The sequence below is a fragment of the Fukomys damarensis genome, unplaced genomic scaffold (assembly GCF_012274545.1).
Source record: "Fukomys damarensis isolate Sample0158 unplaced genomic scaffold, DMR_v1.0_HiC HiC_scaffold_13, whole genome shotgun sequence".
Classification (NCBI taxonomy): domain Eukaryota; kingdom Metazoa; phylum Chordata; class Mammalia; order Rodentia; family Bathyergidae; genus Fukomys; species Fukomys damarensis.
Genome location: NW_022900925.1, coordinates 26,929,127 through 26,941,817, shown reverse-complemented (window position 1 = coordinate 26,941,817; position 12,691 = coordinate 26,929,127). Strand labels below are relative to the sequence as shown.

General features: G+C 41.6%; 1 protein-coding gene and 1 non-coding gene across 4 annotated transcripts in view; one reads left to right on the top strand and one right to left on the bottom strand.

Moving 5' to 3' along the window:
- Positions 1–1,377: 1,377 nt before the first annotated feature.
- Positions 1,378–1,541, bottom strand: LOC117285930. Its single transcript, XR_004517058.1, has one exon. It is a non-coding gene; the product is annotated as a U1 spliceosomal RNA (small nuclear RNA).
- Positions 1,542–11,643: 10,102 nt separating this feature from the next.
- Positions 11,644–12,691, top strand: part of Rad51c (RAD51 paralog C) — a 145,905-nt gene continuing 144,857 nt past the window's right edge. For 2 of the 3 annotated variants that reach the window (XM_033762943.1, XM_010626704.2), the window contains exon 1: positions 11,644–11,836. In XM_033762943.1, the coding sequence (XP_033618834.1) occupies positions 11,719–11,836 (118 nt within the window). In that variant the 5' untranslated portion in view covers positions 11,644–11,718. The remainder of the gene's footprint in view (positions 11,837–12,691) is intronic. The other variant, XM_010626703.2, reaches the window with a different exon arrangement.

Sequence of the window (12,691 nt, the reverse complement as noted above, 5' to 3'; positions counted from 1 at the left end):
CTTGCAAAAATTCCAACAGGTTTTCAATAGGATGGACTATACCTGATGTCAGTCTGAGGTGTGGGATTCCAACACTACCTCTCAGGACCCATATGTAGTTCTCATGGGTTTCCTCAAGATTTGGACAGTATAAAAGGACACAGATATATAGCCAAAATGTTTGCTATTGTGGTTTTCCTCATGACAGCCCACTCTACTTTCTATAGGGTGTCTTTTGTCTTGCTCTCTTACTTGGCCCAAGTTTGCTCAGTTTCTCCCTCATTCTTCACTTTTATTTTTTCAAATAAACTATGCCACTGCTTTTTGCTCACTTCATTCAATTCTTTGTTTGATATGAGAAAAACCTGAAATCTAACTCCAGGAGAGGTGAGCAGACTGGAGAATGGGAGAAAGGGGTCATAAGCAAGTAATGTGGGAAGCATCTTCAAGCTAGAAGAGGCAAGGTAATAGATTTTTTTTTTTTTAGTTTTCATTTTATTTATTTTTTAAAATGATATAATTTATACTTTACTTTGGTAATGGATTCTTCCTAGAGCCTCTATAGTAGACAAAGATTCCAAAATGTGGCTCTGCTGCTTTATGACCCAAGAACCTCCAGGAGAAAGTGTTCATTAGACTTTCACATTCATGAAAAGCATGAAAAAATTTTTCTAGCACTTGGGCTAGGGGTGTAGCTCAGTGGTAGAGATAATTCATATGCAAAGTGCTGGGTTTATAATACAGGTTCCTAACACCACACATCCTACCACCACAAGGAACTGGTGATGCACCTTATTTGTGTCTTTAATGAAAGATTTCAGACAACACATGTAGACCACTGTATAGAGTACAGGTAAGTTTATTATAAAATGATAGATTTTGAGAATGAGAGTGAATACACACTTAAGTGTGAAGATGAGCAAGTGCCAAGATAGCAGTTGCACTGAATGAGGTCTCATGGTACAGTTCTATGATTAGCTCTTTTTCTCTAAAATCACTGTGCTATAAGGAAAAAAAGCCCCATTTGCTTCTAGGTAGATGTTTTCCTTTTAGCTTGTTTTGAGACCTTGAGGTTTTACCAACCTCTGATCCATGGTCTGGACTCTATATAGCCTTAGATGTTATCAGCATGCTACAAGATGTTATAGTTTCTTGGGCTAAAGTTTGAAAACACAAGCTTATGTGGTTTATCTACAGCTAATGATTAATAAAGCAAAGGGAAAACATGTCTTCTTTACACTCATGCCAAAAAGCAAACCTCTACCTTTCTCTTGATTTTTTTTTTTTGAGACATCTTGGTAGCCCCGGCTGACCTTGAACTTGCAACAATCTTTCTGCCTCAGCCTCCTGAGTGCTGGGATTATAGGCATGTACAAACTTCTCTTAAACAAATGCAATCAGGGCAAAGCATGAATGCATTCTCTCACCATCAGAAATTATGCAGTGGAATTTCTCACCTGTGGAGAAATCCAAAGGGTCAGGATATCTGGAATGCAATGGATAAGCCTTCTCCTGAGAAAAGCACCTTCATGATCATGGTATCTCCTGTACCAAGTTGGCAATTCACCTTCAGCCTAAAATTGCTCTTAGCTTTATTTTTTCATGCAGACCATCAACTCCCACAATTCTGGGGTAAACAGTTTGCAAATTATAACCATGCAACATTGTATATATGTGTATATGAGCTGGGTGTGATAGCATGTTTGTAATCCCAGTACTCTGGGAAGCTAAAGCCAGAAGACTTCAGGTTCTAGTCCAGATTGGGCAACTTAGTGACTTAGCAAGATCCTGTCTCCCATTCCCCCAAGAAAGGGGCAGGGCTAGGGATATAGCTCAGTGCAAAGGCCCTGGGTTCAATTTCCAGTACCATACAACAACAACAAAACATTATATATCTAGATGTGCCAAAAATCTTAGGAAAATAGGCTTATGGAAGGAATGACCAACAGTGACTCTTATCTACACATACCACACCCCTTTTACTGAACTCAGTATATCTTGGTGATGTTATGGAAATAAAGCTTCTTGGTGTGTCACAGTATACATCTATAATCCTAGCACTTCTGGAAGCTGAGACATGATGATCCAAGTTTGAGTCCAGTCTTGGCAATTTAGTGATGATTAATAAAACAGAGACTCTGTTTCCATATAAAATATTTAAAAAGGTGTGGGGCCAGGGATTTAGTTCACTGGTGCCACTGCCTGCCTTGTAAGCACAAGGACCCAAGTTCGATCCTGGTACCAATAAATAAATAAATAAATAAATGCATACATAAAAAGGTATGGTGATATAGCTAAGTACAAAGGCCCCGGGTTCAACCTCCAGCACAGGGAAAAAACAAAACAAAACAAAACAAAACCACTTAAAAATACTCTGGATCAAAAGCTAAACAACATAAACTAGCTCCTGCTTTCATGGAGTTTGTTATGGTTTGCATCTGAAAAGTCCCCCAAAAGACTCCTGTGTTCAGAGGTTAGACTTTTGAAAGATGACTGGATCATGTGGATGCTATACATTATCTACAGATAAATGTACTGTTAGGAGGTGGGGCCTCGTCAAAAGAGGCAGGTCACTGGAAGTGAGACTAGGCTATGCCTCCCTCCCTGGCTCCTCACTTCACTCTGGTGACCATGATGCGAGCAGGCCCTTCCAGAATGGAATTTCTGTATTTGAGCCTGCCAACCATGGACTAAAACTTCTGAAACTGTGAGCCAAAATAAATTTCTCCATAAGTTGTGGCTGTGGTGTATTGTGTCTCAGAGATAAGGAGAGTGATTATGACACATTCTGGCACCAGGAAAGTGGGGTTGTTGCTGAAAATATATCTGACCATGTAGTTTAGAAGCTTTCGGAATTAGTTTGAGGGATGAGTTTGGAAAGGTCTGGAGACGCCAACTAAGAAGGTGAAAAAGAATGCTGTAGGCTCAGCTTGATAGGAGAGTCTAGTCAGAGCTCAGAAGACCAGAATTCCAATAGAAATGTAGAGTAATAGCCAGGCTCAGGAGGTTTCAGCTTGGAGCAAGAACTTCATTGGTAGTTGGACCCAAGACCATGTGTGTTATGCTTTGGCAAAAAATTTGTCTGTTTTGGCCAAGTTCTGTGTGTGTGTGTGTGTGTGTGTGTGTGTGTGTGTGTGTGTGTGTGTTTTGGTACTGGGGATTGAACTTGGGACCTTGCACTTGCAGGGCAGATGGTGGCACCACTGAGCAAAATCCCTGGCCCTTGGTCATGTCCTTTGTGACAGGCTAAGATTAGTGACAGTGGACTAATTAATCTAGCAAAATTTCAAGGCAGCCCAATGTTCAGGTTGTGGCATAGGTATTCCTGGTACTGTTCAGCCAGATTTATAGTGGAAAAAAAAGAAGCTGAACCTTGCACTTGCAGGGCAGATGGTGGCACCACTGAGCAAAATCCCTGGCCCTTGGTCATGTCCTTTGTGACAGGCTAAGATTAGTGACAGTGGACTAATTAATCTAGCAAAATTTCAAGGCAGCCCAATGTTCAGGTTGTGGCATAGGTATTCCTGGTACTGTTCAGCCAGATTTATAGTGGAAAAAAAAGAAGCTGCTGGGCATGGTGGTGCACACCTGTAATCCCAGCACTCAGGAGGGTGAGGCAGGAGGATTGCTGTGAGTTCGAGACCAGCCTAGGATACACAGTGAGTTCCAGGTCAGTCTGAACTACATAGTGAGACCCTGTCTCAAAAAAGAAAAGAAAAGAAAGAAACAAAAAGCACATAGTTGGTTTTTTTTTTCAGTTTTGTCAGAAAGGAAGCCCTTGCAAAGTTGGAGAAAAGGAGAGCATGGAATTTAATTCTGAGAAGCCAAGTACTTTGCATCAGAACAATAGGAAAGATGTATTGAGCTATGTATGGAATCAGCAAGACCCCATCTTTAACAGGCTCAAGGGTGCAAAAGCAAAAGACTCTGCTTTGAGCTCAGAGTCCTAGGGCAACCTGCTGAAGGGCTACTTATGGTATTGATTCTTTGGGATATGGTTCACAGTGCTCAGCCATGTAGGTACTTGGAGGCCTCTGCAGCAATGATCCAAGGGAACCCCAGTATTGCTTGAGTTGTCAGCAGATGTTGGTGTCATCCACATGATACTGGTTTTATAAGCTAGGAGAATGCAAGAATTATCATGGAGGTTTCTATCAGATTTCAGATCTGTGAGGTCAAGCAGTGTGCCCCTGAGAGGGCAATTCAAGATTTGAGTGATGATAATAAAGCAGTGAAGACAATAGGCTGTTGGAGAATCCAGGAATTTGGACCAATTGAGTAAAGCCACAAGTAGTGAGCAGAGACAACCAAAGAGAGGCCATAAGGGCTCACTAGCATTGCCACAGGGGTGGGTCTACTCAAGTACTTTGGAGATCACATCTTATCACAACTTGTGCTGGGTACTAAACATGAAACTACAGGAATTAATGTTTGCCCTGTTGGATTTTAGTCTTGCTTTGGTCCCATTCCTTTCTCCCCTATTCTCTCTTTAGGAACTGGATTGTATACTCTGTGCCATAATATGTTTAATTTTCTTTCTTGAAAGAAATATGAGTTTGCAGCTGAGAGTCTATCTGGAGTCTCAGTGGAGACTTTGAACTTGAACTTTCCAAGAATGCTGAAACTGTTAAGACTTTGGTGGCTCTCAGAGATGCACTAAATATATTTTGCATAAGGAGATGTGAATGGTTCTTTGGGAGTCAGGGGCAGGCTGTTGCAATTTGGATCTGGAATGTTTCCCAAAAGACTTGTTCAGAGGCTGGACTTTTGGAAGATGATTAGATTACAGGGGCATCTGTAATCAGTAATGAACCTGTAATGTTCATCAGTGGATTAATCGAGAGCTAAAAGTGCTGTCAGGGAGTAGGGCTTGCTCAGAAGAGGTGTGTCACCAGGGGTGTGATCTGGAAGGGTGTATCTCCCTCCATGGCTTTTTGCTGAGCTCTTTGCTTCCTGGCTGTCATAATATGAGTAGCTTTCCTCTGCAGCAGGTCCTTCCAGCATGCCATTTCTGCATTTGACCCTTCTGACCACAGACTCAAATGTCTGAGGCTGTGAGCCAAAATAAACCTCTCCTTTAATTTGAGGGTACCAGGTATTGTGTCTCAGCAATGAGAAAGTGACTAAGACAGGATTGGTGCTAATTATGTGACGGTGATTTCTGGTACAGTTCAACTAGCCAATATCCACATAAGGTGAAGGAGCAAGTTTGAAAAGACAGAATTTGGTAAAATTGTAAACACTTCTTGTTTAATGACTGAGTTAATGATTTGTGATCAGGTCATTAAATGAATTGGTCAATAAATGAGAGATTGTATATAGTATGTACATTACAATATTTAGAATAAAGAAATGGTCAAAGGAAACTTCAACTTGATGTCTTTGCTTTTATTTGCATTATTCTTACATGCAGTACTGTAATGTATAACAGAATATAAAACCACAGTACTGTACTATGCAGTAAAATCAGCAAAAAAAAAAAATTGCGATATATCAAAGGGCTGGGGATTCAGCTCAGTGGCACAGCACCTGCCTGGCAAGTGCAAGGTCCCGAGTTTGATCTCCGGTACCAAAAAAAAAGGGGGGAGAGGCATTGAGACACTATATCCAAAATGTACATAACTATTTAAAAAAAAAGATCATAAGTCTGAGCAGTGGGTCATAAGTTCAAACTGTTGTTCATGTGTAGATTGATAAATGAGAGATGTCTGTATTAGACATTATATTGTCAAAATAGTTCAATAAAAGCAATTTGTTTTTCTTTTTCTGTTTTTTGTTTGTTTGTTTTGGTTTTGAGACAGGGTCTCACTATGTAGTCCAGGATGGCCTTGAACTTGTGATGCCACTGCCTCAGACCACCTGAATTCTGGAACTATAGGGTGTATCACCAGGCCCAGCTGGAAGCCATGTTTTGAATATGCAATTTTGGTTCATTAATGAAAGAGCTTTTGTAGATCATTGCAAGGGACTCATGAAGCTAAAATACTACTACTAAGATATCACAAAACCATGAATCTGATTGACTATGTAAAAATCCCTGGACATGCCAAATATCTTTGACAATGAAACTGGTAGAGCCACTGCTTTGTCCACCCTACAGTGAATATCTGGAGGATAGAAAGACATAAGATATGTAGTAAAGGAGCTTACTAGCTAGGAATGTAAGACAAAAATTAAACACATAAAACAACCACATAGCCAAGAATAAGAGTGATAATCAATTGTTCAATTGTTTCCTGTGGTTAAGTGTATATATAACCCTTGAGAAAACATGTGCACCCATCTGGGACATTTCTACATGTCAAAAGTTTCAAAGGTAATGTCACTTCTAAAGAGTGTTTATATTTGAGGATTTATTTAACTCCAAATGAATCAGTTTTATTATCACCTGAGGAACTGTTGGAAGTAAATAGTCTCTACAAGTGAACCCAATAAAGAGTGCACAGATAAATTTGGCTGGTCTTTTGGCACAGCTGTTCTGAATGTATCATGTGTGATCAAAAGGTCTCATAAGGCTGAACTTCAAATCACTCTCTTCTGCATCAAAACAGGCAAGCCATACATTTTTTGATAATTTTGCTGCAATACCCAATAAATGTTAAGTAGCTTATTTTCCCCCAGTATCAGACATTCTAGAAATAATATATATTTTGAAGACATTTATCTTTTTAGGAATGCTGTATTTATCTGTACAATATGCTTAGTGAATGTGCCTAAAATACAATAGGCTGTAGGCACTCCTCCTTTAACTACTGAGTTTTCCTCCTTTGACTAGGTTGTTCAGTAAATTGGTCACTAAATAAGGAATTTTGGGGGGGCAGGGTACCAGGGATTGAACTCAGGACCTTGTGCTTGCCAGGCAGGTGCGGTGCCACTGAGATACAACCCTGGGCCAAGGAATTGTTTATAGTATGTACACTACAATATTCAATACTGAGAAATAGTCAAAGGAAACTCCAATGTGATGACTTAGCTTTTGTTTGCACAACTGTTATATGCAGTGTTGAAATACATAATATAAAACTACAGTGCTATGCTATACTGTATAATCAGCAAAAATTACTGTATAGAAAGGTGTACTGTGTAAAAAAAATTGAACCTCTATCAACATGATGTACAGAACTGTTAAAAAAAAAAAAAAAAAGGAAGACAGGTCCTAAGTCTGAGCAGTGGGTCATTAAGTCTGAACCATCCTTAAACAGGTAGGTCATTATATAAGGAATACTGTGTTTGAGAATTCAGTGCATGTGCTGCTAAAAAAAAAGTCTGGGCATGTGTGGTAGCAGGCACTTGCAATTCCAGCACTGGGGAAGCTGAGGCAGGAGGAAAACTTCAAGTTTGAGGCCAGCCTGAGCTACATAGTGAGTTCAAGGCCAGCCTAAATTACATAAAGGAGACTTTGTCTCTGAATGAATGAATGATGAATGGATGAATGAATGAACGAACAAACAAACAAATAAAAGTGCGTCCAAAATGCGAAACAAGTGCAAACTGCTCTTTCAAACTGGCAGCAAATAATCATTGATAATTTTTAATTGAAAAATTAAAATTACACAAAATTTTTTTCTTTCCTTCTTTCTTTTTTGGGGGGTTGGTTTGTGGTGTCACTGGGGATTGAACCCAGAGAGCCCCAAACTACACCCCAGACCTGTTTTGAAACATGGTCTCTCTGAAGTTTCCGTGCTGGCCTTGAACTTGTGGAACCTCTCCTGCCTCAGCCTCCCAAGTACCTGGGTTTACAGGTATGTGCCATGATTTCTGATGCAAATACTAGTGGGGTTTTTGTTTGTTTTTTGAGACAGGGACTGGCCTTGAACTTATAGACCAGGGTGGCCTTGGATTTGCAGTGATGCTCCTGCCTCAGCCTCCCAAATGCAAGGATTATAGGTATGCACCAACATCCCAAGCTTTAATTTTGAACAAAGCTAACTAGGGGAAAGTTTACAGGGCCCCCACTTCCCAAGTGCAATATACGACACTTTTATTGTTGGAAATCAGCTTCATGATAAGTATCTTCCCTCTGAAGCAAGAATGCCTGCATATCCATGTACATTTAAACCCACCTATACTCAACACTACAGGCTGCCTTTTTACAGATGTCACTGAAATCTAGCACTGGATCCCTGAAGAATTTTTCCCAAAGGTAACTCCTGAATTCCCTAGATTCTTATTAGACTACTCAAAAAGAGCAAATCATTCTCAAATCCCAAATACTAGTTTCAAAAGATTTGTGCCTAACCGTGCTTTCTTAAAATGAGCAGAGTCCTTAAGGGCCATTTCCACAGTTCCAGTTTCAGTATTTCATAAAAATTTCATTATTATTAAAATATCTGCTTAAGAGAGTCTGCCTTAGGGCAAAAGGTGACTGTCCTCCACTCTCTTGTAGTTCAAGCAGTTTAAGAGAAGTGTTATCAATATTATCCTCACAGATGCCCTGCAGACCTTAATATCTCTTAAGGAATGCCATAGTATCTCCTTGATTAGAAAAATATAAAAAGAAATATATTTTTCTTAAATATTAACATAAGTTAGAACAAAAAGAGGCATTTTAGTTTATTGAGTAACTATTGCCCAAAGCAGAAAGAATCTGAGATTATTCTCATTTATGAAAATACATACAGAACTCTTTAAATGTTTACAATCTTTGTAAACTTACTCCATTAGGATATTAAAGAAAAATACACAATGACTCATGAAGCTTTTTTGTTTTGTGTTTGTTTGCATTACAGAGGACTGAACCCAGGGCATTCTCACTGAGCTACCTCTCTAGCTCCTTTTATTTTTTTACTTTTGACAGGTCTTACTAAGCCACTAAATTGCCCAGGTTGGGCTGGAGATGTAGCTTAGTGGGAGATCACTTGCCTAGTATGTGCAAAGACCTAGGTTCAATCCCCAGTACTGCAAAACAAACATAAACTAAAAAACTGCCCGGGTTGGGCTTGAACTTTTGATCATCCTGCCTGAGCATACCAGAGTTCAGGGATTTAAGCACAGGCCACCACGTCTGGCTATGATCTTCTGTATTAAAGATCTTTTGTATTAAGAGTGTGGGACAGAAGTACATAAAGTTATGATAAAATTAGTATTTCATATAGATGGGGGAAAGGACTGATTACTTCATGAGGAGTGCTGAAACAAGAAAAAAATACTTCCCATCTTTTTTTTTCTTTTTGATGCTGGAAATTAAATGCAGGGCCCTGCACATGCTAAGTCGTTATATTTAAACAAAAATCAGATAATATACTCAAATGTAAATCTAAACCATGTGTAGATGTTAATGAAAAATTTTAAAATTATATTTATAATTTTGAAGACATTTTCTAGGCATGTTACTAAAGTTAGAACACTAGGTTATATACATAAAACCTGTACAAATAAGAAAACCTCATAAAGTTTATATACATATGATACAGTGGGAAGGTATGTGCAATACATACGTTGGGAAAATAGTATGTATAACACAATATGTATATGAGACAGGGTACACAGGATAAGGGTTAAAAATATGAATCCTCCCCCTCTTTTTAAACAGGGTTGCTTATGTTGCCTAGGCTCATCCAAACTTCAACACAAGCAATCTTCCTGTCTCAGCTTCCTAAGAGGCTGGAACCATGGGCTCACATAGATTCTGATACTAATTAGAGTAGTACACACAATAAATTTGAGTTGTTTTTTTTTTCTGTACTGGGAATCGAACTCAGAACCTTGTTCTTGCCAGGAAGGTTTAGTGCCGCTGAGCTACATCCCTGGCTGAATTTTTTCTTTCTTTATTTGATTTTTTTGAAATAGAGTCTCACCATGTAGTTCAAACTGGCTTTGAATTCAAGATGTATCCCAGGCTGGCCTCAAACTTGCACTGATTCTCCCACTTTAGCCTCCTGAGTGCTGGGATTATAGGCATACGCCACCATGCCTGCAATAAATGTCAGCTATTGACCCTGATATTTTTTTAAAAATCACATACCTGTAACAAATGAGTATTTATTTATTTATTTAATTTTTTGCGGGGGGGGGCCTGGGATTGAACTCAGGTCCTTGCGCTTGCAAGGCCAGCGGTGGAACCACTGAGCTAAATCCCCAGCCCACGAATGAGTATTTAAATAAAAGAAGCGGGGTGGGGGGAGAGAACTATGGTCTTAACTCCCATGTCCGATGGCCGAGCACGGAGCCTTCAAAAGGCCACTTGATACAGTGTCCAACGCACATCGTCGCCGTCCTCAGTACTTCAAGGGCTCAGATTTGCAATACTTCAGTCCCTTTGAATGGGGAAGAACACTCACCAACAAGCAGGGAAGGAGTCACTCACCAAAAGCAGTCATACCCTGAGCAGGCAAGGAAGCCCTCAGACACCTACAAACCACCTCCCCTCCCAATCGCCGAGCTAACCCCAAAGTGGCGCATTTGCGAAGCGGTCACCAGCTCAGCTCCAAGGCACCTGCACAGGAGTCCAACCCTTGTCTCTCAGGGCGGCACCCTGCGGGCTGGTTCCCTGCTTACCTTCCCGCTGCTTCTCCAGCGAGGCCTGCAGGGAAGCACAAAGGGCCCAGCAGCCTCCACGCCACAGGCTGGACGCGGGGAAGGCGTGGGTGTGTGGGTGGGTGCGGGGACGGGGCGTTAACGGCCCTCGCGGGCGTGGAGGGCGTGACCCACAATCCCTCGCGAGAGCGGGAAGCGGGCAGACGAGGGGGACGGCTGGCGAGAAGAGTCAAGAGAGTGGAATCAGTGTGGGCGCGGTGGCGCGCACGTCTGTAATACCAGCAGTCTTGTGGAAAGGGTGAAGCACGATGTCAAATTGGAGACCATCCCAGGCTACATAGAGAGTTTGAGGTCAGCCTGTGTTACATAGTGAGTCCGAGGTCAACCTGGCCAATTCAGTGAGATCTTGTCTCAAAAAGAGAGAGGAACCCTGGCATGGTGGCACATACCTATAATCCCGGCACTCAGGAGGCTGAGGCAGGAGGATCTTCGCAAGTCAGAGGCCAGCCTGGGCTACATATTGAGTTCAAGCACAGCCTGAACTACATAGTGAGACTTTCAAAGATAATTTTTTAAAAAATTAAAGAGAGAGACAGGAGAAACAAATGAAATTTAATCCTTACATTATGGTTTCCTGGATTTTGCACACGGAAAAAAAAAAAAAAGGAAACTGGCTAGTGTTCCTTTTTGTTCCCACTATGCCCACTCAGGGACAGCATACCTAACAATGACTCTCAGGGTCCCATCCAATGGGCCAACACAGACAAGGAAATGTATAGGGCTCCACCCGGCTCTCTGTTCTATGGTCTCCATCCGTCTTTTTTTTCTCCATATGTACTCTTTTCTTTTTACACTTAGAAGAATACAAGATGTCGTCTGGATGTACATTTTTTTTTTCTTACCCTTATGAAAATCCAGGAATTTGCACCTAGTTATACTCTCTACTCTTTATTTTGAGATAGGGCATCGAACTTTCGATCCTTCTGTCTCAGCCTCCGGATTACAGGAGTGCGCCACCACATCCGGCGGGATACACGTGATGCTGAATGGACAAATCCCAGATGGGATTTGAAGGAGTCACAAAGGAACCAGCGCCAAAGTGTGACAAAGAGCGCGCTTCCACAGCAGCAGAGCCAACTGGGACCTCGCCCCGCCCCTTCCGCCTTACGTCTGACGTCACAGCGCGTGGGTTGAAGGGTTTGACCCTCCGGGTTTTAATGGCTCTGGGTTTGTGCAAGTGCGTACGTAGGCGCGGGGTTTGAAATGCAGCGGGACTTAGTGAGTTTCCCGCTGTCTCCAGCAGTGCGGGTGAAGCTGGTGTCTGCAGGTTTCCAGAGTGCTGAGGAACTCCTAGAGGCGAAACCCTCCGAACTCAGCAGAGGTAACGACTCGCGACGGCAATCTCAGGCACATTTTCCCGCCTTCACGGATTCATTTTGTCGCCAGTAGGCGCTGCCGTCCCCCCCGCCCAAGTTTACAAGGGGAGATGGGTTTTGACTCCACCTAAAAGCTATCTGGCTCGGCTTAACGGTGCAAGCCTGTAATATCAGCTAATTAGGAAGGTGAAGTAGGGTGGCGCGCTCAAGGCTATCCTGGGCAAGTTAGCGAGACCCCGTCTCTAGAAAAGAGAAAGAAATTGTAAAACATTTCAGATTGCTTTCTCTGACGTAGTGCCTGCTGAATGCTTTCAGGATCATCTGGTTTACTCTCATAAAAATGCTTTTCTAGGATTAGTATGTCCAGTATAGGTGAACGAACTTAACCTGCTTGAGGAGGTTATGCAGCTTCATGAAAATAGGATCTGGTGGTGCTAAAATTGGGAAGCAGTTTGTGTATTTTTTGATGTTCCAAGAACCAAGGGGGTGGGGATTAAATTCCAGAAAGGAATGATTCTTGCGGGACCAGACACTTTAAAAAGGAGAATATTACCTTAGGTGTGAGGGTTGAAGCTTAAGGGCCTTTTGCCATTAAGCACATCCTTAGCCCAGCTTTATTTTGACACAGGGTCTCTGAGTTGTCCCGGCTGGCCTTGAACTTAGCCCTAGCCTCCAGAGTAGTTGTACACCACTTTCCTTATGTAATTCACTGAAAAGCCCCAAACCTCATTTTCCAGACCACTGAAGATTATTTGTTGGTGAAACCATTATCCTGAGGCACACAAAAATGATGCTAGCATGGTCACTCTCATTGTACATGTAACACTATGGTATGCCCAGGCCTGTGCTATTCACTAAAG